Raw genomic sequence first — 26,287 nt, forward strand, 5'->3', positions numbered from 1 at the left:
GAGAGGAACAGTCACTGCCACAAGCTCTCCTTTTAGGTCAATGTATTTCTGCCAGCCAATCCAGCAGAAAAGCAGGTGGTCTTCACTGATTTCAAGGCATAAAAAAACTCCTCTTATGAGAAATCTCAGTGCTACTGTTCCCAATGTGCTTATACTCTGGATGTCTAAAACAGTCTACATCACTGTATGCAGCAAATCAAGAAGAGAATGAACTTGACTTTGGTAGTACGAGTTTTCTCCAAGAACTTCTCTACCGTTTCTCCAATTTAATCAATCACTACATAACATTTTTCTTCTTTTTTTTTTTAATTGCTTTCTAGCGCTGAACTTTACACACAAGTAAAGAAATCAGTACCGATTATTACCACATAAAATACTAAAATCTACAGTTTCAGGCTTTTTTTCTTAATATCATTATTATGTAACACAATTAGATCAAAATTGTCTCTTAACTGTCTGCTTTAACAATTAAACAAAAATACAAAATGAGACATTGCTAAGGTTAAGTAACAAGTCACTGGCAATTGGAAAAGGACAGAGGTCCCTTGACTTACACAACAGCATTTCACAGGTTGGATCAACCATTTAGCACATCAAAGTCCAAGACAACATACAAATGTCTATGACTCTTTCTTTGCTATGTAGCAGCAGACATGGATGCCAAAAACTAGAAAAAGGAATGACAGTTGTTAAACTAGTGAACCATCACTTGCAGTAGGAAACAAAGTTATGCCACCTTTATTTTAGCAAAAATACAAAACTTCTGACTTTGATTTAGCAATGAAAAAACAATCAATCCACTGATATCTTACAGTACTGAACAAAGAATGTGCATTTATTACAGAAATCGATATGAAAGGAATTCATCCATGTAGCTAAATTTACTGTAATGCTTTGAAATTAACCAAACAGAGAGTTATTTTCCGTACCAATGCTTGATGAGAAATGCTGATCACTTTCAAATAACATTTCAAGCCCTGCCCTTGTTCTGACATGGACATGTGCCAGCAAGTCAGTTAGGTAAGTACCAAGGGAAAAGAAAGGTCAATGATGCGGACATTTCTGAGAAGTTCACAGATGGGAAAAGAGACTCTCTGGTCAGCTCACCCTGTTATTAGGATGTGCTTTACTCTTCTATACCTATGAGACTTTTGCAGTAGTCCATTTTTCATAATATATGTCAATCTATTTTTTTCTCTCACAAGTTGCATAACTAAATATTTGTATTTTTTTCTTTTCTGTGCATTTCTACCCTCCCTCTTAATACTATGGCTTACTTTTTTCTTTTTTTTCAAGTGAAAAAGCACTTGCTGTGTTTATATGAAGGTAAAAAAATGCAAGCTAGTGTCCTGGGTTTAAACCACGATAGCTAGTTTTCCCTGATGAGGAGAGAGGAGGGCAGCAAAGGTTTATTCAACACCTGTACTCTGGTGGCCTTTGCTGGAGTGACACCTAGTGGGGTACATCTCTCTTGGTCTGTCCTGACGATCAGGAGGGCAAAAATTTCAAGGCCCAAACATGCTGACATGAAGCTTGCTATTCATTAATGTTTCCCTCCACTGGAAATGCTGAACGTTGACTGAACTTTGGCCAGGCTGGTGCACACAGCTCCAGCTCAGGAAGAAGACCTCTGGCAAGCGATAAACACTTGATGCCGTAGCCTAGAGAAGAAACTGGCACCCTACCTTGGTGGGGAGCACAGAAGGGGCATCTGTCTGCATTGTGTATCTGTGTCTGACTTCCACACACTGTCAGAATGAAGAATTGCTTATGAAAATGCCATTATATTTAGAGCAGTATAATGTACAGTAACTACTGGAATTACTGTGCCTCCTTGTGCCCTATTGCTATGAAATATAGCCAGGAGTCTTAGATAACTAAGCAGAGTTGCGTATCTGTCTGGTAAATGCATTTGGCTCTTTGAAGGGCAGCAATGACCCAAACCCACAGTGTTTATAAGAAAAAATATAAACACAGATTATTCTTATGGTACTATCCACAAAAAACAAAAACAACCCAAAACCAAAAAAAAACAACCCCAAAAAAACCCACCCCAAAACAACCATCATCTGCTTAAACATGATAATCTAGACTGGGGTAAATAGAAGGGGGGTTCAGTCTTTAAAACTGAAATCTTGCTAGGTAAATGACATACTCACTGTGTGGCAGTGACTTTTTAGTAATACCTTATATTCTTATGTTTTACACTGCTCAGAAGTATCAAAGCTACAGTAGTTTCAATCCATCAATATTAGTAAATGAAACCTTTTGAATGCAGACCCAACTTTTACATTTGCAGCTAGTAGTAACAAAAATTTAGTAATTTCCTTGGTCTCAAATTCATCTGGTTTGAATATCTTGTACTAGTAATTACAAGCTTTAAAAGTAGACTATTCTGTTTCTCTTTTTCAAGTATTTAAAATACTTGAAAGTTTGACAAGAACAGCATTTCTAAGAAAAAAGCACATACATGACACATCTGAATAGCACCATACTTCTAGTTATTTTGCTGACTATCAGATAATCTTTTCTCTGTAGGTGATTTGTGATTTATAATTCATGTATTTGGACAGGGAATGCATCATGTAAAAAGCAGACCCTTTTCCTGGAAAATTTGTTAATCATTCCTGCAGAGGTATCTTACTATTATAGGGCTGAAGTCTTAGGGAAATGGACCTAGAACTTTGGCCTACACATTCAGAAGAACACTTCAGTGCTTTTAGCTTATCAGCACAGTAACATTATACAACTTAAGAGGAAGTGTTTACTAAGAGTTCCCATATATCTTATGAAACAGGAAATAATTTTATCACAAAATCAAAACAGAGAAAACTTGTATCAGTCACACTCAAGTCAGCAGTCTCTCAAGGCGTCATCTTTATACATGGCGCTTCCTTCTTCAGTTGTACTATCCAGTGTTGTACCAGTCTGAGGGAAAAGTTAATCATGCTTCAAAACTAACTCAACAAAATCCAAAAACTTCATTCTTAAGATGCATGCAGTACGCATTTGCAGGGCATTAGGCATAAGTTAGAAACAGGTAACATTTCAGTACACTAAAACCCCTCAAATGTTTAAATACCATTTTGTGACTGGAGTCTGAAGACAGCTTTTCATCCATATGAATAGGACTTCTGGACACAGTGCCTCTTTTTCAAGAGTAAACTTAACTGACTCGCTTACCCAGAAATTATCATGTATCTATTCATGTATCTGTTACAGACTGGTGAGATGCTCTGGGACATTCAACAGATTAAAGCATCCATCCCATTTTGAAGCTGATTTAGATCCATGAGTTAATACGTAAAATGACTGATAGAAAATAATGCCCACAATGGAGACACACTCATTTGATTTATATGGGATTTTGTTGAACGGGTGCACCCTCTTGTGGAAGTATCTTAAATCTGTACAAGGAAGTCTCTTAAATCTATACAAGGCATGTGTATTTAGATAAGGCCAAGGCAGCACTTCTATGCAACCTTCGTAATATGAGAAATACAAACTGGTTTACATAATACCATGTAACTTTTAAGATTTTTTTTTTTTAAGGTTAATTCTAAACCATTGATGATTCTGGCACACGTGGATCCTGGATGACTGCTTTGTTCCTTCTCCTTTAGGCTGACTCCCATTTAAACGAATAGGAAGGCAATGTTCCTTTAGAATGCACTGTTGGGCAACTCAAATTTAAACAGTTGTAAAATTAACAGTTCTATCTAACAGACAGGTAGTATACTATTCTATATGCAAATAATGTCCATTCTTAAACCAAAAATCCCAACAAATTATAAAGGTATGCCTTGAAGGAAGCAACATTTTCCAGCTGAAAAAACAGCTAAGAGCTGCTCACTTTTGCAAAACTTAATTAGAGCTTTAGTTACCCAGTGAAATACTGATTCTACGAAAGCCTGCAACACCCTTGAAAAGTTGAAGGCATGAATGAAGATCTCTGTAGACATCCCTTGAAAAGGTCAATTATTACAATATAAAAGGGAGTAGTATTATGAATTTGACTGCCCTTTCTCCTAAGCTCTGCATGATTCACACAGTGAGGAGGAAAATTCACATATTAGGTTAAAAATAAAATGAATGGAAGAAATTAACACCAAATTCAACAAAACTTTTTTTTCTTTTTTCCTAAGATTCAGGAGAGGAAGAACAAAAATCTGACGCTCCAGAAATAATCTTAATGTTCAAATTGTCAAACTTAATTGTGCTTTCTGAAAACAGCAATAATAATGAAAAATATTCACAAACATACCATGTTCATCCAGTGGGCTAGTCATAGTTCCAGCTCAGCTGTAGCAACACACTTTTAACCCTGAGTAATAATACAAACCCATCTGGAAGAAAATGGGCTGGTCCTTCATTTTGCCTTAACACATACGTTAAGTAACCAATAAGAAGAGAGACGCACATTGCGTCAGTGATCCTGTGTGTCTTCCTTCACTATGGCATGGCATACAGTTTGTCTTAGTGTTGACTCCCAAAGCCTCCCTGCTGTGGATACTGTGAGCAGCTGGATGGATACAATCTGTAGATCACATAAATAAAACTACAGTGTTAGACAGCATCATGCAGAAAACAGCAAAATGATAGCTATATTCAGCAGATGTTCTTTGTTTGGAAACAGCCTTAAGTGACTATGAGCAGGAGAGATGCTTCTGCTCTACGTTTTACAATAAGAATATGCTTTGGAATGATTATTTCTTTATGGAAGAATCATTGTGTGGGAGTACACTATAAATGCTTTATTTCTAGAGTTCAGGAATCTGGGGGTTGCTGAAATCAGGATTCCAGAAGGGTACAGCATACTGCCTTGCTATATTAATTCTGTTTGTGAAGATTTTTTTTTTCTTTTACACTTCCTAAGGGTTTTCAAATTCAGAAAAAAACATGACTTGGAAGAATTTCCTCTGACATGTAGGTCCAGATTGAGTCTAGCAATGATTGGCTAGCTAGAAAATACAAAACTAATTCTGTTTTCTGTGGATAGATTAATCTCCAATCTATATCAATAGATTGATATTAATGAACCTGAATAATTCTATGCAGAGCCATCTCAAATTGGCACCACACTCAAGCTCACCACAGGCATGTAGCTATACTGCTGCAAGGGGCAGTTCCGTACACCTGTGCCACAGAAGTTTTGAACTGCTTTCACATGAGCTTTACATTAATGCTCAATAGACCCAACCTGGGGAAGAACTAGACCACTGCAGACACCTGAGTGGCTGTCTGTCATGGTTTAAGCCCTGTCATTAGCCTAGCACCTGTCCTATTCATTATGTCTAGCTCCACACCAGACTTCCAGAATCCACAATCTGCTGCTGCAGAGCACACCTACACATACCTGGACCTTGCTTTCTTGCAACAGATTATCCTGTGAGAGCTTTCTGTCCCAGCCAAGAAGTCATGCCATTCTCAGTGGTAGCGCTGCTGCACTCACTGCTAGCCTGACTCCTACAGAATCCTCAAGTATTAGTATTAATCAGATTTCATATCTCCATTTTATTCACTATAGCTGGGCTCAGCCATTACCTGAAGTCTAAAACTGGCTGGATACGATTTCTTTATACTTCATTCTGTTCAGACCATTGGAGTGAAATGGGCATTACCATGATGAGTTCAGATGTTTGTGATGGCTAGTCCATGTTACATATGGTTACAAATAGTCATTCAGAAGATGAAGTAGTCAGAAATACCCCCTTTTATTCACTCATCCTAACATTCTTCACATGATACTTCTGTTTCTAGCTCATCCTTCTTACTCTAGATACTAGCATTTTAGGAACCATCAGTACAAGGATGGCCAGCTCTTCTGACTACACATTACAGGCTAAAATTTTCCTATGGTTAAGATGCAGAAGATGTTTGCTGAATTCAAGGGTGAAGGAATGAGAAACCCCAGAGCTAACTCACAGGTGTAAACCGACACCAACCACCATGAGATCCTCCAACATTGCTAAAGGATGGAGCAGTAGAGGGTGGGTGCCTGGATGACACATTTCAGACTTAGAAATCCCATCTGACTGACTTGCTCCCACTAACAGGGATTCAGACTGCATAACTGGACCGGCATAGTCCCACTGCAGATCACCTTATGTACTCCTGGTGTGGGAGCTACACGTGAACTGCATATAGTCTGCATGCTATTAAAGAAAGAGGCTGACTGTGACATTTAAACAACTGTTTGATTGCCTGGCATCCTCTTTGCCTAAATACATAATCACAGGCAGCAACTAAATAGATGGTTACAGACTTGGCTGCGTTAACTAGCAACAAACCTTGGCCCTATACCAGTACTCCATCTCAAGTCACACCCTTAGCTTATTTTGCCATCCTACTGATTGTCTTCCACGCACACAAAACACATAGGTCTGCTTATAGTAAAGGCTTATTCGTTCAACTTCCTCAGCCTCTACTAGTGCAGCAGCATTAATGACACAGCTCCTTTACTTTCACCCTGTATTTCTCCACTACATTATAAAAGGAAAGCATATAGCACCTCCATGTTAGGTGGCACATCCAGAGCTGCATGTCTAGAAGAGTTCTCCTGAGCAGGTGACAAGAGTTCTCCAGTGGCCTCCACACAAGAAATTGCTTGTCTGCCACCCTTGGATCACATCTGGCTGTAGAGCATATATGTGCAGCGTCAGTCTGCACAAACCGCCACAGGACACAAAGCAGGAGATTTTGGGTTTGACAAGAATAAAAAGTGATACGCAAAATGATGAAGTAGACTACCATAATTATTTCCTGCTTTTAGAAGCTTTTCTTTATATTCCCTGCAAGTTTTGCCTGAAGATCTCAAAGCATGGAAACTAGACCTCAATGTTTGAGAAAAAGATGCCCCAGATCTTGAATATTAGGTTTACTCGTACTTGTAGAGTTTAGCTATTTTCCAAATACTGCATTTGATAACTGCTTTTCAAAAGTATGGTTAGTTCCATGCTCTTTCTGGGATAAACGCTCAGCAAGGCAGCCCCCTGAGATTCTATTAATAGATAATATTTTATTAATTTGGTCTACAGGCAGAAGAACTTATCAACCAGAATGTTAAAAATGCCAAAGGAGGAAACTGAAGCAGATGAGACCATTTCAAAACACCAAAAATGGATCACATATGCTACACTGAGCTCCCTTCATATATAGCAAGTGTCACAGAAATCCAGCAACTTCCAGCTTTTAGAAATTAAAGGTGAGCATAGCAATCCATTATTTCAGTGCAGCATCCTCAGAAGGTAAAAGACAACAGCTCATGAAGCCACAGCACTGGATAATGTACTCTACTTTGTCCACCTCAATGATAATTGCAACATCATCCCATTTCCTAACACAGAGAAGGGCAACTGTCCTGGTTTCAACTGTTAACAGTTATTTTTCTCCTTCCTAGTAGCTGATGCAATGCAGTGCTGTGTTTTGGCTTTAGCCCGAAGACAATGCTGACAACACACTGTTGTATTGGTTGTTGCTAAATAGCGCTTACTCTAACTCAGACTTTTCAGTCTCTAATGCTCTCCAGTGAGGAGGGGCAAAAGAAGCCGGGAGGAAGCAGAGACAGGACACATGACCCAAACTAGCCAAAGGGGTATTCCATACCACAGCACATCATGGCCAGTATATAAACTGGGGGGAGTTACCTGGAAGGGAAGATCACTGCTCAGGTAGGGCTGGGTGAGCAGGTGGTAAGCAACTGTATTGTGCATTGCTTGTATTTATTGTTTTTTCCTTTTCCCTTTTTAGTTTTATATTCTCTCCCCTTGTTATTTCCCTTATCATTATTAGTCGTAGTTTTATATTATACTTTAGTTACTGGATTGTTCTTACCTCAACCCATGGGGTTTACATTCTTCCAGATGTCCCCATCCCATCTGGAGGTGGAAGGGGAATGGCTGCCTGATGCTGAGTTACTGGCTGGGCTTAAACCACAACAGCAACTCAGACATTCTCTTCCCCTTACAGAGTCATAGATTTTTGCAAACCCACACCCAGATAAGAAAGCTATCCTCTCAAAACACATCTGGAGACAAAATTGTATTAAGCCAGTGCCATTCCTTACCAGCCCCAGACTGCCCCTCCACCTGTGACAGCTGTGCTCTTTTGGGGGCTACGTTCTAAATCACATCGAGGAGCTGGTTTGGCTGAAAAAGAATACAGCCAGATTGTGTCTCCACTTTCAAACCTCAGACACCACAGAATGCTTAAAAAAAGAAAAAAAAAAAAAAAGCACAGTACACAGAAGAATTGGAAAGCTTCTCATCCAACTAGTTCACACAAAGAGAGCCAGAGCTGCTCAGTTTGAGTGTCACGCGTGTTTATTCAAAGGTTTTTCTTTTGTATTTCAGTAATCCCCATTCTGTTGATCCACGACTCAGCACACTAATCCCTTACCACATGAGAAATTTCAATACATCCAAGCAAACACAGGGATTTCAGAATATCAGAAGAGTTCAATTTTGAACAAAGGGGGGGGGGTGTGTCAGTCTTAACTATAGTGAAGCTTTTGCTCTGCTTTAATTTAATTCCTGGATATAGTTTAGTCCACTGACTCTAGAACAAATGCCATTAAGAAAGTTAGTCTGAATTTAGATTTAGATGTGAATGTAAAAACCTAGCAGTTCTCAAAGCTATGGAATTTTCCTTCCTAACTAACAAGGTGGGAAGGGGGAAGGGAGAGATGTTAGAGGAAATAAAGAAAATCTGTCCAGATTTCTTATAGTGAGAATGAGGAGAACACACAATTTCCACAAAGAATTGTAATAGATAGCATCAAGATTAAGTCTTCGTCACAAATTTTTTAGTCTGCATCTACACCACTAGGAAGTGTTCTCAATTTCAGTGAATTACTTAAGTTAAAACAACAAAGTAGACAGGTATCTTTGTGAAATGAAATGGTTCAGCTACAACAATTAAATAAGGGCAAAAGGAAGGATCACCTGCAGGGAACTTGACAGTGAGATGGTTACCAAAAGTAAATGATATTGTCTTGCACTTAAAAAAAAAAAACCTTTCAGAGAAGCACACAAAACCGCAATGGTTGGTAAGTAAGCAGCAAGAATTAATGGCTGCAAGGGTCAGCCAACTTATCTTTAGATATAGGTTTACAATTTAGTTACATATGGAAAATAAAAAGGTATTTTCATATGAATGGGATCATTCCTCTGGCTGTTGTATGATTTAAACTAAAATGCATACAGTACTATGGCATGTAGATAATGAACTGAAAGAGATGCAAGAGACTGCACAGATGCTTCAACTCTACAGTAAAACATCATATTCAGGGTAAACATTAACACGAAGCCAAAGGCACAATATCTTTTTTAGACTAACTTAAAAAGAGAACATACACGCCCCCAAGTACAACAGAGTATACATCACTGGCACTATTGAAAAAAACACGTGCAAGGATGGGGAGACAACATCAGAGAAATGAGACTCTCCTTTTCTGAAAGACAGCTGAACTTACTGCTGCTGAACTTACTGCTGCCTTACTTTGTATAACCATCTGAAATAAACAATTTTAAAATGTCATGTATATGTTAAGTGTAACTCTGAAGATTTACTCTGACAAACTAGTGTTATAAAAGCAAAGTACAGAGAGGGTGTGTCAAAGTCCATGTTGAGAACATTTTTTTGTTATAGAGGTAATTCCACACAGCACACTATGTTCTATGTTACTTTTACAAACATGAATTGTACAACACAGAGATCAGCTATAATCACTACTGCCTTTACATGTATTTTAATCACAAATATTATTTTATGTGGGACTCAGTATTCTTGCCAGTCAGTATTTCTTCTTGATAACAACTAACTGTTACTGTTGGAATGTGATAGTAATCATTACCCTGAAAAAGATGCATTTCTGGCTGAGAGTTTTTAAGAGTTCTTTTGTTAAACAAGATGTCAGCTAACTAACAAGTAAACAATCCAGTTAGGTATAAGAAATACTGGGACATCCTAATATTAACTTTGGGTGACAGCAAAAATGGTCATGTTTGGTCTGTTCACACATAATGTATTGATGTCAGGAGAGTTTTTTCCACAGGTTTTGCAAGCTAGAAAACAGTTATCAGGAGTCTTTGAACTAGATTAGAAGGACTGTATAAATTGTCACGTGTAAGAACCTGTAATCTTTACAGCAGAGCTATGCTAAGAAAGAACTGCAGCTCAGAGTGATACAGAATTTTCAATGCAGTGGAGAAGTCTTACTCGCAGAAACAAATTCTGTGGGTGAGTTCCCAAGCGTTTAGGTAAGCATAGCTAGGCTAGCCTGAACAGAGTCTAACAAAAAAGTTGCTATGCAATGTGAAAAAATGTAGCAAATGCAGCTTGAAAGAACTGCTATACAAGATTCTGTAATATAGTAATTTGATGGAACACATCAATAAAAAGAGGGAGAGAAATAAACAGATGTTTAGAAAGTTGCTAACCAGTGACCAATAATAACCAAGATGCTCAAGACTATTGGCTAGATGAGTACAGCTATACAACCTCAGGCATCCACTGCCAAAACAGCCAACTCCTCCCACCGCACACGCAGTCCAGACACCAGTTTCATCCCAGATATTCCCACACTGACCCACTGGAGACACACATGAGAAAAGGAAACACTTTTAGAACAACTCTGTATTGTGGTATTGCTTTTGCTACTACAGCTATAAAGACTCATGGCTCATCTGCCCCAGGGCACCTGTTCCTAGCACTGTTGTGGTAATGGGAAGAGCCACCACAACAGCTTTCCTGTTGTGTTCTTGACCCACCTGAGGCTTCCCCCTGTCTGGGCTGTCTTGCAGGAACTTCCCCTTCTGCACATTAGGGATTCTTTTAGGATTTCAACACCTAGAGGAAGAGATGGCATAAATTAACCAATTGAAAAAAAAACCCTAGTAATAAGTTATGGACTCACTGGGGGAGCTGTCTTGTTTTTTTGTAAGACAGCCATATTTATGAAAACCATTCTTAGATGTTGGGACATTAAGGCTCATACTGGCATGAAAAATGACAAAATTCTTCTAAAGAGCAGACTTATTTAATAACCTGCCTAGGAGAGTCCACCTTCCAATCCAATGCAAACATATTTTGGAGTCTATACTTCACACTGATAAGTGGCAACAATAAAATAGACAAAACAAATCCTGCTGGGAAATGTCACTGCCCTTATTTTAAGATTTGGTCCAGCTTAGAGATTTAGAGAAAAAGTGAGAGCAGTAAAGATAATCCATGCGTTTACAGAATATTTAGTATTGTTTCTGTGTTTTAGGGAAAAAAATAAAATGTTAAGGAACATACTTTGTAAGTTACAAAGATAATGGCATTACTATTTCTATTATCAGAACTTGTGTTTTTGGGTCATTGAGCCATTGTTCCTCTGATTTTGATGCCTTATGTTCCCAGCAGTTTCTGAATGGGGATTCAGACAGGACAATGCAAATTTAGGCACTTAAGAAAAAATTTGTATTATTCTGACAGAAATTGGTTGTCCAATTTACTGTTATGGAAGCCACTAGAGCACACATAGAGTGAGTGTGAAGCTCCAGTGACAGGTTTGTTGTATGCAGAGTTCTACTTAAGAGTTTGCAGTGCCAGGATTTTAAAAAAAAACAAAGTATCCATTTGTTTTTTTCATTAAAATCATTCATCATTGCACTGCCTAAAACAATGTCATACTTCATCTTAATGGAGGCAGATGGTCACCAGGCAGATTTTGTTCCAAAACAACAGCATCCTTCCCATGTAAACCCAAACCAAGAACAGGAAGTTAGACTTCATTACATTCCGTAACAGAAAATAAATTCACTCAGGTGAGCGGAAGGAATAAACCTGTGCAAGAACAGCGTCAGTGATTACATCTGAATCTTGACACAATCCTAATCTTTTCCACAGATTCCAACTACTTTGTATGACTCTTAATGTTCTTTAATAAGAAAACTTACATGACTGGTAACATTGAGCAGTAATGTTACCTACCATGCGTTTAGTTTTAATGTGGTTTACAAAGAAACCAACACTGGTTTCCACTCTTTCTGGAGCATGATCCTCAGCACAGATTTCAGAATGCCATCTAATGGGCAAACAGCATTCCCCACCAGTGGAAGCCAGGAACTGCTGAAGCTATTTCTGAACAGGTTACTATAACCCAGAGATGCAGGGAGTAAGGAAGAGAGACATGAGAAGAAAGAGGTATCCATGTGTTTCACATAACAGATACTCATAAAAAATGAATCAGTGAAAGCCAGGGACACTTGCAAATCCAGCAAAGCGCACACACACGTCTGCTGGGCACAGGCAGATGTTTCTGTGATACTCAGAATTTCTGCAGTTCATCTGATCAGCTAATGTGCCGCTAACACAGCTTGGGAATGAAGAGGTATTTCCAAGCCAAGAAGGAAGGTCTTGCCAGCAGAAGGGTACCTCCCATAGTTGTCTGTAGATAATACATTAGCAATACCATTCTGTTAGCACACGACATTCAGTTCACTTTGAATCCTGAAAATCCACTCCCAGTTTGGCCTTGGAAATTTGTTAAAAGACAGAGTCGTACTACATGTGTTTTATAGAACTCCATCAGAATGAGTTACGATTTTTCATTATATAAATTTAACTTCATTTTCAGCTAGTATTCCCTCATTGCGTGCACTTCATATCTTTTCCTGCAAGCAAAGATTAGCAATTGGGGTGAAATAAGTGGAAGAATTCCTTTCATTAAATTTTAAAAAGATACACACTCTGGTAAATAAAGCCGTCTCACAGACGTTCCAAGTATTAAGGAAAAAGCGCTGTTGCAGGAGATAAGGAGGACTACAGTCACCCCAGACCATCGGAGCCACATCCCAAAAGCTGTATCACATCGGCCGGCCCTTCACACTTTCAAGCAAGACGCTGCTGTTAATCCCCGAAATTTCTGTGGGCTCCCACAGGCTTTTATCACTAACTGTAGATGGACCGTTTAGAACAGATCCCCTTCTGCGGCTTCCCAAACTGGTGTGTGTGAGGGAGATTAGAGAACACTTCAAAGAGTTAAAACGACACAGAAATGCTTTGCAGAAGCACGACTAGACTTGAATATGTTGGAAAAGAACCAGATAAGCACACGGCACCAACTCTGTGGGAGCTGAAGTTAGGGTTTTTACGGATAATAAGGACATACGGGGGACGAGCCGATTGCTGGCAGGGCTTTCGCTCCTTCCCCGAGGCAAACCGCTACAGTTTCAGCCACAGCCCCAGAGGGAGCGCGTCCTCCGGCGTGCCCCCAGTACTCACTTGCCTCAACCTCCAGGACCCGCGCTCCCACAGGCCGGCGGCCTCCAACGCGCCATGCCGCGGAGCCGGCCGGCAGCCCGGGGCAGCCCCGCTGCGGGGAGCGGGCAGGCTCCGCGGCGCCGCATCGGGGCTACCGAGGCTGGGACTTGCCCGCACTCACAATGGGCAGGCGAGTAACTGTCGTACCGGCCTTAACAGCCGCCCGGCAGAGGTGGAACCTTCCCAGCCCCGGAAGTGTTGTGGGACAGACCCGCCCCCGCCCCGCTGGCGGCCTGACCCGGATGCAGTCGCCGAGCGCTGACTGTCTCGGTCCTGCTCCCCGCCATGGCTCCCAAGGGCGGCCCCGGGGGGCGGCAGCAGTCCGAGGAGGACCTGCTCCTGCAGGACTTCAGCCGTAATCTCTCTGCCAAGTCCTCCGCGCTCTTCTTCGGCAACGCCTTCATCGTGTCTGCCATCCCCATCTGTGAGAGGCGGGATTGCGCTGTCGCGGGTTAGGGGGCGGCAGGCCCTGGGAAGGGGCGAGCGGCAGGACTGGAGGGGGAGTAGGGACTCCTCGCAGCCTGTCTCGGGTTCCTGACCCGCTGGCGACTGCGGTCTGGGGTCCACCGGGGTGCTGGGACTCCCCGCTTTGAGCCGGTCTCAGTTAGGATTATCTTGGCTGTCTCTGTGCTGTGTTAGATCCAGTTTGGAAGCCGGTGCCATTTGGAATAGCGGGCAGGGTGATGGCTCTGTGGTGGGTAAAGGTGGACGAGCTACCGGTCGAACACTGACGTGTCAGTCTGGCTGTACTGAGCTGCTTCTCAGCTGCGTGTGATGTGGTCTCCTTCTAGCCACAAGCAAAGCAGACTTCTTTGTTCCAAAGTATTTCTAATGCAGTTTGAAAGCCCTCAGAGTGATTTTGCAAAGCCAGTGCTGAATTACAGAGCTTAGTAACCTTTGTAGAACTCCTGTGGCATTTGTCTTGGAGAGGGAAACCACTCAAAATGTCTTTTTTTTTCCTGTTTTTTTAAGGGCTTTATTGGAGGATATGGCATATGGATCTTGTTCAGTCTGCAGTCCTGTATAGTGTAATGACCCTCATCAGTACCTATCTAGTAGCTTTTGCATACAAGAATGTCAAGTTTGTTCTCAAACACAAGTAAGTTTGGTGGCTGTTTGAAGTAGAACTTATTAACTGATTTAACAAAACCAGCATTTGCAACATCTTCTTTTATGAATTAGAATGTCTGAAATGTTACTCCAGAAACTATTTTACACAGAAGTCTCTCCTAGTTGGTTTCTGTTAGCTTTCTCATTACTATGAAATAAACAATTCTTGTCAGTTAAGAGCACAATGAAACAGCAAAGCTACTTTGCTTCTCAGGAAAAACTGATTGGTGTCTTGGCTAAATTTTATTCTTCACTGTAAATACAACTTCCTGTAATCCCAGAGTTGTTTTGTTGGGATTTTTGTTGGTTGGGGTGTGGTTTTCTTTTTTTTCAACTTTAACATAAATGATGTTGCTTACAGAGTGGCACAGAAAAGAGAAGATGCTGTTTCCAAAGAAGTTACTCGCAAGCTGTCTGAAGCAGACAACAGGAAGATGTCTCGTAAGGAGAAGGATGAAAGGTAATCCTCTTTGTTCTGAACAAACAAGAGTAATCCTGTTTGTTCCTCTCCCTTGTTGTAATACTGCCTACCATCTTTAAGGCAATGAGAGGTACTGGGCCATGGTTGGGTTTTTTTTTTTTCTATCTTCTGATAAGTAGAAGCTGTACTATCAGCTTTTTGTTCATCTGTAAAGCCTTTTCAAGGTGAGTTATCAATGTAAGGTCTCACACATTGAAACCTTTATCATTAAGGTCCTGTAGGGCAACCTCTCAGTCCTTGAGCTGCAAAGCAAAACACCTTATTGTACATCCCTTATGATAACTCTGTGAAGAGTAAGCATCACCACTGTCTTCAGAAATAAGAAAAGCTCCTTTCCTTGAGGACAGGCTGGTGTGATGCCACAAGAGTGGCATGCAAGTTCCTTCAGGCTAGCATTTCCATACACTGCTAGACTGCACCACTAATCACTGGTTGTATTTGTTACTCTCATGGTTATACCTGGGATGTGTTGATGTGTCGATTTCCAGTTGAATAGCTTATACCAATGGAAATCCACACACATGCCTGATGGGTGCATCAGGAAGCACTTGCTATTAGCATAGGTGTCCATTAGGACTGTACAACATGTGAGGTAATAAGCCATCAGGTCTTTGGAGGAAAAAGCCTTATCTTCCCTACTCATTTCCAGGCACACTGGTAACATCTTAACAGATTCAGGCTCACAAGAAATATTATTTATGAGGGGCTAGTTTTGATGTCCCTGGTAGGAAAACGAGCGTAAGTCATTTGAGTGTACGAGTGCATGCTATAAGCAGGGTTTTGCCTAATGAGTTGACTGGTAGTTCTTGCTGTGCTCTGTCTTCAGGAAGCTGGCTATGAGAAAAGCAAGGGTATGTGGTTTACAATCCTCTGGGTGTTAATTGCTTCATAATGGTGGATGTGCTAGGATATGCACTGATTTAAATATGTTTGAAATAATGTCTCTACTTCTTCCTAGAATTCTGTGGAAGAAAAATGAAGTTGCAGACTATGAAGCAACAACTTTTTCTATCTTCTACAACAATACTCTCTTTCTGGTCTTGGTTATCATTGCTTCATTTTTTGTGCTGAAGAACTTCAACCCCACTGTGTATCCTTTATTACCACTCTTGAAACAACTGTAGTCCTACTGCTATGTGTTGTCATTATCAGCTATATTTATGATGTGAGTTGTGAGATTGCTCTCTTGATAACGTGCAGTTCATTTCAATTCCTTGTTTTTCATAAAGCTTCTAAATTTTCTGTATTAAAGAGGTGGTATAGCTACGTGTGTATATATCCTTAACCTTTTCCCTACAGAAACTATATTCTTTCTATAAGTGCTTCATCTGGACTGATTGCTCTGCTCTCTACAGGATCCAAGTAGTCAAAAAGAAAAACTACAGCAATTTATTTCTGTTAGAGGGTTCAACTGCCATACAGAAGTTTAAGGGTGGAATAGAAATACATTTTTCTAATAGTGTGACTGCTTGAGAGCATGGGGGGGAGGGTTTGAATCCAAAATGATTGAATTGTATTTACCCTTGGTATCTTTACATGGTATTATTCAATAACCAAATTAATAATTTCTTCTTACTTAGCAATGAAAGGAAGTGGTGTGCAAGCAGTTACCACAATGAACCTTTTTGAAGCACTGCCTAGGTGTGAAGGTACTATAGAGTGGTAAAGTACACTGTATCAGGCTGCTACACAGCAGCACAAACAGTTGTACTTCAGACCTGTAACACAATTCCCTGTAAGCTTGGTGAGTGGTGTAAGAGCCAAACTCACTGATCATAAAAAGTGACAATCCACCATTTATCATTGTAACTTGAAAAGTTTTAATAAAGGCTTTTTTTGTCATTTAATTCCTTGTATTTCCTTTTTTTTCTTTTTTTAAATGGGTATTTTCAGGGGCAAGCAGCATGTGTAGGTTTGTCAACTCTATCTGCTTTCAGAAGGGAGGAGTCTTCTACAAGTTAGCATATGTACTGCGTTTGTTGGAAATACTCATTTTTGAGTAACTTGGAGTCAGAACAAACCCTAAACTTCCTAGAAAAATGTTTTTGAAGTGTTGTTTCTGTTTGGGTTTGTTTTTTTTTTTTAGCTTTTAAATAGTAAATAAATTGAAAAGCCTGCTAGTTTTCCTGGCACAGCTTAACAAAAGTGCTTTAGCTGGCTTTTTACAATGGGTTTGTCAGACAATCCTTTTCATTTTTTTCATGCTATCACTGAAGCAGCTGTAAGTTAAATGCTAAACTCTACTACTATTAATAGAATAGATATTGCCATTAGAGACTTGGAATTCTAAACAGGGAAGAAAGCAAGCTTATAATCAGATTTAATGTTAACAATTACTTTGCTAATCTTTACTTCAATAAGATTTGTACTTACATGAAATAGAGTAAAATGTAGATTCTTAAGTTCGGGAGACAGTGTATCTGGCTTGCCTTAGAGTATGGTGGGTTGCTAATGTCACTGTTTCTGACAAAAGCAACCAGGACAGTCTCACAAAACTGTTACCAGAAGATCCGGTACCTGCTGACTATTCCAGTACTTCTCAGCATCCGTTAGATGGCAGGGTTGGATGGGCGGTCTTCAATCTTAACTATCCCTTGCTTTTACTTTGCTTCCCAGTAAAGATAGTACTATTCATGTGTTCACATCATGAAAATTCCAGTGGTTTTGTTGTACGTTAGAGATGCCATTTAAATTACTTTTCTGGCTGGTCATTTAACACTTCAAATGGACTGGACTGTTTTCCCTGAAAATATGTGGATCTTCATGTATTATAAAGGATAACAAACACTTATCATAAAGGTATAAATTATATGTATTTTACTCTTAAGTATTTAGCATATATGAAACAAATTTCAGCATTGACAGCCTGAAACAAAAGCAGGTGCATGGGTTGGGTGGGTTGTTTTCTACAGCAAGGCTAGTATTTTCTGTGGACTTCACAGAAAAGTTTGGGGGTTTTTTGGTTACATGGATTTTTGTTTGCTTTTGGGTTTTTTGGGGGGGATAATAGGGATGGCTTTTTCTTCTTGCGGTCACTGCTACCAGCTGCACCCAGTTTCTTCAGTATAATGCTGAATGTAAAGGCAGGCTGCTGCTTGGCATCCCATTGCCCTCAGAGCATTGGGCAAGCTGTAATAAGCTTTCACTCTAAGTAAGGGACAATGGCATCACCTTTTCAATTAAAAAAAGTTTGGAATTAGTATTTTTAATATGTTGTTGGATTCCCATATATCTGAGAAGAGGAAGAGAGAACATTAAATTGTACCTTGAGAAGTAAGAAAAGGAGCTAGTCTGCTACTGGCAAAATAATTATGAAATTATGAGAAATTAAGCTGTTAACTATATAATGGTAAAAGCCTTTATGCTGCTGTCCTGGGATCAGCAGTAGCAGTCATTTTTCTCCTTCTTGGTAGCTGGTGCAGTGCTGTGTTTTTGACTTTTGGCCTGGGAACAGAGCTGATAATGATGTTTTGGTTTGGCCAAGGACTTTGTGAGCCTCATGCTCTGCCAAGGAGGAGGGAAAGCCAGGAGGAAGCAGAGACAGGACACCTGACCTAAACTAACCAAAGAGGTATTCCGTACCACAGCACGTCATGCCCAGGATGTAACTGGGAGTTAGCCGGAAGGGCTGGGAGTCTGCAGGGTTGGAGGAGGTATCCGTAGGGGGAATGCAAGAAGCAGGGGAAGTGAGTGAACAAGCTGTCTCGCTGGGTTTAAACCACCACAGCTGCCCATGAAGCAAATTTAAAAGTACTTAAGTAGTTAATTATCACAGCTAATACTGCAACATTAGGGGATATGGCTCAGGGCAGTGAAACTAAGTCAGACCCAGGACATGAGAAAAGCTTCTGTGGCAGCCTCCACCTCAGCCAATGTAATTTTGGAAAGGCTGGTGACTGAACCACCGTGGGCTTCAGAGCTGTCAGGACGGTGCTCACATTGTGCTTATTTCAGGCCAAAATGTTACATGCAACAGATACCTGCCTTATGAGACTTAACTTCTATAGGTACCTCTCCAAGGTGTGCATCCAGCCCAACCCTAAACTCCCCAGCTGTACCCACTCATCTGGCCTGAGGTCATTGTTCCTTGACTGGCCTGGGTATAGCTGAATATCATCATTTCCCTGTGGAATGATATGTATCCATTTTCAACATAAACCAGTGCTGTTTCAAAATCAGTCTCAGTAAGAGGTCACTAAGTATAGAATTAGATGCAGAAAATGTTTTTATTGTGTCCAAGCAGAAGTCAAAGTCAGACTGCATTTCTGGATATACAGCAGCCAAGTTCATTTACACATACCATAGCTCATTGGATTAAATACAGGAGAAGACAACTCAAGTATTAGTATCTGTTCACATGGCCCACCTGAACACTGCGCACACTCTGCAGATACCCTCTAGTTCAGGGGACTAGAGTACAAGGGTTCTACAAATACTGTACATAACTGTAACCCCAAGGAAGTATGCACCCAAAGTACACAGTTCAATACAAGTGAGAAATACTTACTGAAATTAGTGCATTTTACAAAGCAAACTCATGGTAAAAGATGATGTGATTCTTAAGATGTGCAAATTAAAACATAAATGCTTGCTTTCAACTCTTGTAGAGGGATGAAATGCTCACAAAAACATACCTGTTTAAAATGTGACTTAAAAATACTATGCATTTACTTATGCCCGATTCCAGAACAAGTTAAAGCAAATATAGCCTTCCATCAGAGTATGTACCTGATTATTTTCTGACTTTTTTCAGCAGCTATATATTACATATATTTATAAGTATCTATATCCATAAAAGCTCATAAATATTGAAATTTGCAATAGCTCTGTCTACAAGCAGGCAGAAGTAGAGGCAGATGTCTGTAGATGCAAAACCCAATATTTTATCATGGCTTTCTTAGTTTAAGGTTCATGTAGAATTAGAATTTTGCAAATAGACATTGTTTTTATTAACCTGACATGCGTATTTGGGGTTTCTAACTGTGCTCTTCTGGCTTGTACTCAGAAATACTTCCCAGGAGCACTCCACAGCTGAAATAATTGTATAGTTAGGAGTTGAGCTATCTAATTTCTAACTCTTACATCCTTTATTCAACTATAAATGAAATCTAAAGCATATATTCGGCATCAAAAAGAAAACTGAAAATTTGAGCTTGCCCCTTCTGTCTCTTAACCTGAATAAACTTTATAGTTGAGATATCCCAAATGTGGTTTTATTAAAACCTTAAATTGCATCTGGCTTTTCTTCATTGAAAAATAGATCTGTACATCCTTTGTTAATTACCAAGTACCTGAAGGTTATAAATTATTTTTTGCTTTACAAGTGTTTTTCACAGCACAAGCATGAGGTGCCAAGAGTAAAGTAAAAATTAATGAATTCGGTCAAAGGTAAGAAAATACAGTATTGTTCTTGGTTAGAAGAAAGATCAACTCTGCTTTTAAATTTCATTGCAGGTTAGTAGCAACAGCACACATCTCAAAGGATCCAGTGACAGTAGACACTGAGCAGCAAGCTGCTGAATGATTCTCATGACCGGATATTAATTCGGGGCTGTACTTCCGTACAGAGCACTGCTAAAACCATGCAGTCCAGGTAATTCATGCATCTCATTATGATCTGTAGTCCTTCTTGCTGTAGGGCTTATTTCCCAGAATATTATCTATTTCATTTACAATATGGGATGTCATTTTTGGAAGGACCTAGGGATAGAAGAAAACCCATCTTTAATCAAGCTTCCGTTAAAGGTTTTTCCAAATTTAAATCTATATTTTATCAAATAACATTTCCTCTGGGGGTTTGTGTTACAGATATTTAAACATTCTTCTAATACTGTTCTCCCTTAAAGGAAAAACAACTGTAGTGTCTTTACCCAGTGAGAGAATCACAGAAATGCTCCTAAACTTCATATATAGAATATTGCTCAGCTGCAGCAGAAAGCAAGCTGGTAGCTGGAACATCAGAGGAAGCTCTTATTGCTAAAAGCAACAGAGAATAATTAAGGTGGGTGCAAGTGACATGTGCCCTATAGAAGGCTTAGCACAGAATCTATCACAGTGTGTCGTGGTTTTTCAGATGTCTTAGACCTGCTGAAGCCACCCTTGTGTTGCTGGACAGGGCTATGACTACCACAAGTGGTGGTTAACTCATGGTGATGCACCACGGGTTTGCCTAATTAATGTGCATAACTAGAACCAGAAGATGTCTGAAACAAATTACAAGGTATTGAAACTGTGGAAGAGGAGGGTGGTAATCTTGAGGTACGCTGGTACCTACATGGAGCTGAACAGCAGCTAACCCCCCGCCTCTGCTGAGGTCCCGCCACCACCTGCACTTGCCTGTATGGCTCCAAGGTTCTCTATCAGCTGCTCTGGGTTGGAAGATCCTAGAAGGACGGAGCTCACACCCTCATTTCTCAGGCACCATGCTGGGAATAAAGTCACAAGATCATCAGGAACATAGGCTTCATGACATGGCATTACTCCAGATGCTAATGTTTCTTAGAGCTTCTATCTCTATTTGAAAAATAATGACAGTATTATTTGTCTCAGCCTTCATGTTACTCCTCCGGCACTACCAGGAAGATGCATGGATCATACAGCAAAACCACATAGCAGATCTCCCAGCATCCACCTGACCTTGGTCTGTGGGCCAGCAGTTGTCCTAATTGTAGGGTTTGTTTTTTTACTGTCACGAATCACAAAGATTCAGCTCTTGGCTATTTGAACCAGGGATCATTTCCCTCACAGATGTGTGGTATATTTCAGCTGAACAACTGATAGCTTCCATGTGGGGAGGGACTGTTCAGAGAAACAGGCAGGTCAGGTTGGACCCCAGAGGATGGCTCAAGCTACACTAACCTTCTTGTCAATCAAAACTTGGTGATAATGCTGGAAACAATCTTATTTAAATAATTTTTAACTTCACTGCTCAAAGCCTGACAAAACAAAAAAGAATGTTATTTTTGTGCAGGGCTAATGGACCAGGGGTTACTTCAAAGGCAATAAATGGCATTTTAGTAGCTTACAGCTTGTTTTGTTTTCTTCTTTTCCTGTGTTGTTTGAAACATTTTAGCCTTTTCCCAATGAGGTGTTGCACTGGCCATCTGGCATTTATTCCATAACCCCTGACAGCAAATAATCATTCAACTCTTTTAAATAATAAACAGATCTATAGATGCAGGCAGACACAAAGCCATCTATTGTCCAGTTTAAAAGATGACACAACTATTTCTTTGTTACCTTTTACCTGACCATCACTGATACTTAAACAAATCATGGGAGCATTAACATAATACCAGTAGCTTTATGGCTTTATACAAGATTTCACCTCAGCTTGTCTCAACAACACATAAGGCACCAGCTTTCTGTGCCTTGATGCAGAATATTTCCCTTTGCACTATGAGGATGTGAGCTAGGTTCTGCATTTGTGACAAATGGGAAGGTGCAAGAATAGTGCCCACCCTCATCACCTACCGACAGCCAGCTGAGGCAGTGTGCACCCGAGGCGCACGGCGATGGGTGACAGGTCTTTCAGCTTCACCTGCTGCTTTCTGCCTTCCTCACTTATGATTTTCTCTTTCAGCCACTGGTAGCACTGCAGATTAATTACATTGCAATCGACCGTTAACTTTAATCACCCAAAATAGAAAGTTTAAGGCAATTATAAGCAGCTCTTAAAAAGCCATATCCAAACCGGGAGGCTGAATGGCACAATGCTTTGCTACAAAAAGCAATTATGAAAGGCCAAGGATGTCTCCTGTGGGAGCCTTTGTCTGTATCTCTCTAGCTTTATGCAACTGATGGACTCAGCCCAGAACCTGGAACCTCTGCAGTTTTATTTTTGCACCACTGGATCCCATTGCAGAGTGGAAAAAAAGTGAAATATTGGTCAACTTGAGAAGATTTTGACACACACACACACACATGCACACCCCCAAATTGCAAGAGAACGTCTGATCTTGCTTAAAAATCTATTACCATTCAAGGTTTAAAAATTAATTAAACAAAGCTGAGATTTTAGTTCTCCCATCTCCGGACCTGAAACTTGATTCTTCTTCCCTCACATCAATTCAATTCGGATTCCTCTCCGCAGTGCCACCTTCTTAGCTAGCTTTTACCAAATGTTAATATATTTTATTTTGGAAAAAAATTCCAAACACAATGAAATGCTACATTTGAAAATGCTGCCTTTTGTGAACAAGTCAGTGTAGACTCTATCTTTCCTTTTAAAAGCACCAAGTTGTGCAAAAACCAGCACAGGGAAGTATGTCAGTCTGCAGGCACTTGCCAGGCAGCATTGGCTTTTGCCCATCAGCTGATAGAGAGACTCAAATACCATTTTGGTCTATTTTTTTTTCCCCAGATCTGTGACATTTTAGTGCTCTGCCATTTTCCAAACCATTTAAACATTATGCATGCCACAGGTATGTTATGGGAGAACACTCCGTAACCCCCAATAAGAGCAGAAGCTGGACAATGATGGGAGAAACCAAGCCCTGTGGTGACACCAAAATGCTAAAACATGTTAGAGAGGGCTGCTGCTCTGCCCAGCGGAGGGCAGGATCACTGAGGACCCATGAGTTTCATGGGGTGCTGGGGTCTGCCCTGCCTGTGAGGCTTCCAGGAGGGATGCTATGGGGATGAGCTCCCACCACTGCTCACCCACACTTGCTGCCTGGGCTGGTGTCCAGGGAAAGGTGGTCAGAATAATGTCCAGGTCTGGTTTACCATTTCCATGGGATTAAGAGGGTCTGAAGTCACAGCAGCTGTATCGATTAACATCAGCCAGGAGTATTAAAAGCACAACAAAAACCCTGGGCTTGTGCCTTTTCATTGACTGTTTCAGGTCAGTGTTAAGGGTTGTGACAGCATCCTTTTGCAGACACATACCCCACCCCTCTGAATCTGGCTCCAGTCGTGTGCTGCCCCACATCCAGCTTGCAGCCATCAGCTCACTGCCATGGGGAACATGAGCATCTTTGTAACCCAGATTCTCCCACACTTTGGAGTATGGTTGCCAGAGAAACCGAGCTGATCTATCAATACAGCAGCACACGGGCCAGCCTTCTCACAAGGGATCTGTTTTCCCTTTGTTATTTTCCTGCCCTCACAAAAGCAACACATCTACTTTTCTCAAACATGCAATAATAAAGTACCTTTAATGCAGCCCTTGAGCTTTCAGGGACCCCATTGCCATATTTCCCTGAGATGATCCCACAGGCTAGGGGGGACCATGTCATTGCTCCGACCCCTGTAGAGAAAATGGAGAAGGTGATTTTAGAGAACAGGGAGAAATCAGAGATGTATAAAAAATATGAGTTTCAGTTAAAAAAAAAAAAAAAAAAGCAAAACAATTACTGCTTGTTTCTGCAGCCACCAGCAGTGACATTCAGTTGGCATCTTCCAGGGAGATGCTGCTGATGCTCTCAGGGGACATCAGCAGCATCTTCTTTGAAAACAATGAGTAGCTTATTCATACAAAACTCTGCTGTGAGAGCCTCCAGCTCCATCCTGGTCCTGCTGCAGCAAAGTACACAAACTCCTGACCAGGTGTCTCCTGTGCCTACCCTGCCTTACACCATTATGTCCCTCCGGTGTTGGCCCTGCTTGGCAGGGGCACTACCTCCCACCCATCTCCTCTCAGACTGGTCCTCAGCAAGGCTAGTCCAGACACCATGGCAGGAGGTGTGCAAGAAGGCATCATTGTCTTCTAATGCACGGGAGAGGTGGCACCTGCACTGTCCATGTGGGTATCAAAGAATAAGCAACAGCCATGGCAATTAGCACCTATTTCTATCAGACGCACAATAAGCCAGTTTTTCTTTTAGGTCATTACATAGATACTTGTCTGTCCCCTTCAGACCCAGGGAAGGAGAGTACTGTTCCCATCTAGAGCCCCAGGCCAGACTACTCTGTGTTTCTTTCTGCAGATGAAATAGCTGAAAGGCACAGCAGTCTCAGACTCACCAATTTTGTGATATAATTCTGGCAGTTGAACCTCCACTTTCTCTCTTTGGAAAAGATGGTATTCAGCTTGTTCACATACAGGCGGTATCATGTTAAACTGCCGGGCTACAGAATAGGCTTCCTGGAGAAAAATTTCAGCCGATAAAAAGAATTCATTAAGCAAAAGCATCTTTCAGGACATGACATAACCTATGCGCCAGCGCTCCTGGAGTGGACAGGAGACTATGAACTCAAGTTTCACTATCCCTTATCAAGGCCATGCACATTCCTGTGAGCGCTGCCGTGCTGAGGCAGCACTCGTCCATGGCTGCACTGCTTCCCTGCTGCTTCCCACAGCAGCAGGGCACATGCCCACATTCTGTCTCCATCAGCCTAAAGCTGCTTCAGCGCCAGCTCAGCAACAAGCCAAACAACTTCCCAGCTGAGGTGGCTGGTGCTGAGCTTGTTTATTGTGTTTTGACCCCACCACAAGAATCAGGGACGAGCAGGATGCTCTTGGCATCTCTTAGAATTATAGCATGGTCTGGGTTTGAAGGGACTAAACAGTAGTCTAATCCCCTGCAATGAACAGGGACACTTCAACTAGATTAGGTTACTCAGAACCCGCTCCTGCTTGGCTTTGAATGTTTCCAGGGATGGGGCATCTGCTGCTCTGGGCTTATCTCTCAAATGCTTCTGACACAGCATTAAGGATGAGCTGTCAGGATTACTGGCTCCCCAGTCTACGTTTTTTTTTCCGATAAAGCCAATTAGGAGGTCCCTACAGCTGAGCAGGGATACTTCCCTTCTGCACCTCTGAGCATGACATGGTCAGAGCAGTGCTGCCTGTGGAGGCTTCTCCCCTCCATGGGGACCATTCCCACTGCATCATCTCTGATGGTCCTGTGGGTCAAGGAGCTGCTGCCCAGAGGCACATCTTGAGCAGGGCATCAGTGGCCACAGGCACGGATGTCAAAGAGGAGCTTTACCAAAAGTCTTGAAGTCAGATGAATGAAACCAAAAATGAAACAGACCCCAATTGAATGAGCCAAGACACCCAAACCGATAGATCAGGCCATAGTCTTTAATTAATATTGGGCTCATTCTGGAACAGGTTTTTAAATTATTTTAGGTGAGGAGATGCTGGATGGGGGAAGACTCAAACATCCCAAGCCAAGACACACACTTGTGTTTCAGTTCCCAGCGTAGTTTTCCGCAGACTCTGCGTCCTGCATGGAGAATTACCAAGTGTCAACACTTTCCTAAAACCTGACTTTACCATGATCTCCATAGCGCTCCAGCGTGACGTTCCCCAGTACATCGCCATGCCTTGATTTATTACATGTGTCATCGCTCGGACGATTTCTAAAGGAAAGAAAAAAGAAGAAAGTAGCATGAGAACTGCACAGAAGCCAATTTTTCAGCACCAAATCCTCCAAAAGC

General features: G+C 41.1%; 3 protein-coding genes across 5 annotated transcripts in view; 1 reads left to right on the top strand and 2 right to left on the bottom strand.

Annotated features, from left to right (window-relative positions):
* Nucleotides 1–13,396, bottom strand: part of TIPARP (TCDD inducible poly(ADP-ribose) polymerase) — a 40,326-nt gene extending 26,930 nt beyond the window's left edge. Inside the window, exon 1 of the mRNA XM_057421711.1 lies at nucleotides 13,270–13,396. The gene's annotated coding sequence lies outside the window, so the exon portion shown is untranslated. The remainder of the gene's footprint in view (nucleotides 1–13,269) is intronic.
* A 120-nt stretch (nucleotides 13,397–13,516) lies between these two features.
* SSR3 (signal sequence receptor subunit 3) lies at nucleotides 13,517–16,746 on the top strand. Its single transcript, XM_057421776.1, has 5 exons — nucleotides 13,517–13,732; nucleotides 14,281–14,407; nucleotides 14,780–14,878; nucleotides 15,858–15,989; nucleotides 16,199–16,746. The coding sequence occupies exons 1-5, from the start codon at nucleotides 13,594–13,596 to the stop codon at nucleotides 16,263–16,265; spliced, it is 564 nt and encodes a 187-aa protein (XP_057277759.1). The 5' UTR covers nucleotides 13,517–13,593; the 3' UTR covers nucleotides 16,266–16,746.
* Nucleotides 16,747–19,106: 2,360 nt separating this feature from the next.
* KCNAB1 (potassium voltage-gated channel subfamily A regulatory beta subunit 1) overlaps nucleotides 19,107–26,287 on the bottom strand; it is a 74,786-nt gene continuing 67,605 nt past the window's right edge. For all 3 annotated transcript variants that reach the window (XM_057421701.1, XM_057421702.1, XM_057421703.1), the window contains exons 9-14: nucleotides 26,124–26,209; nucleotides 24,866–24,986; nucleotides 24,055–24,149; nucleotides 22,373–22,493; nucleotides 21,236–21,324; nucleotides 19,107–20,599 (exon numbers count right to left, since the gene is read on the bottom strand). In XM_057421701.1, the coding sequence (XP_057277684.1) occupies nucleotides 20,510–20,599; nucleotides 21,236–21,324; nucleotides 22,373–22,493; nucleotides 24,055–24,149; nucleotides 24,866–24,986; nucleotides 26,124–26,209 (602 nt within the window). In that variant the 3' untranslated portion in view covers nucleotides 19,107–20,509. The remainder of the gene's footprint in view (nucleotides 20,600–21,235; nucleotides 21,325–22,372; nucleotides 22,494–24,054; nucleotides 24,150–24,865; nucleotides 24,987–26,123; nucleotides 26,210–26,287) is intronic.

This window comes from Pezoporus wallicus, unplaced genomic scaffold (genome assembly GCF_028554395.1).
Source record: "Pezoporus wallicus isolate ANWC-B61680 ecotype Strahan unplaced genomic scaffold, APGP_CSIRO_Pwel_v1 scaffold_7402, whole genome shotgun sequence".
Classification (NCBI taxonomy): Eukaryota; Metazoa; Chordata; class Aves; order Psittaciformes; family Psittacidae; genus Pezoporus; species Pezoporus wallicus.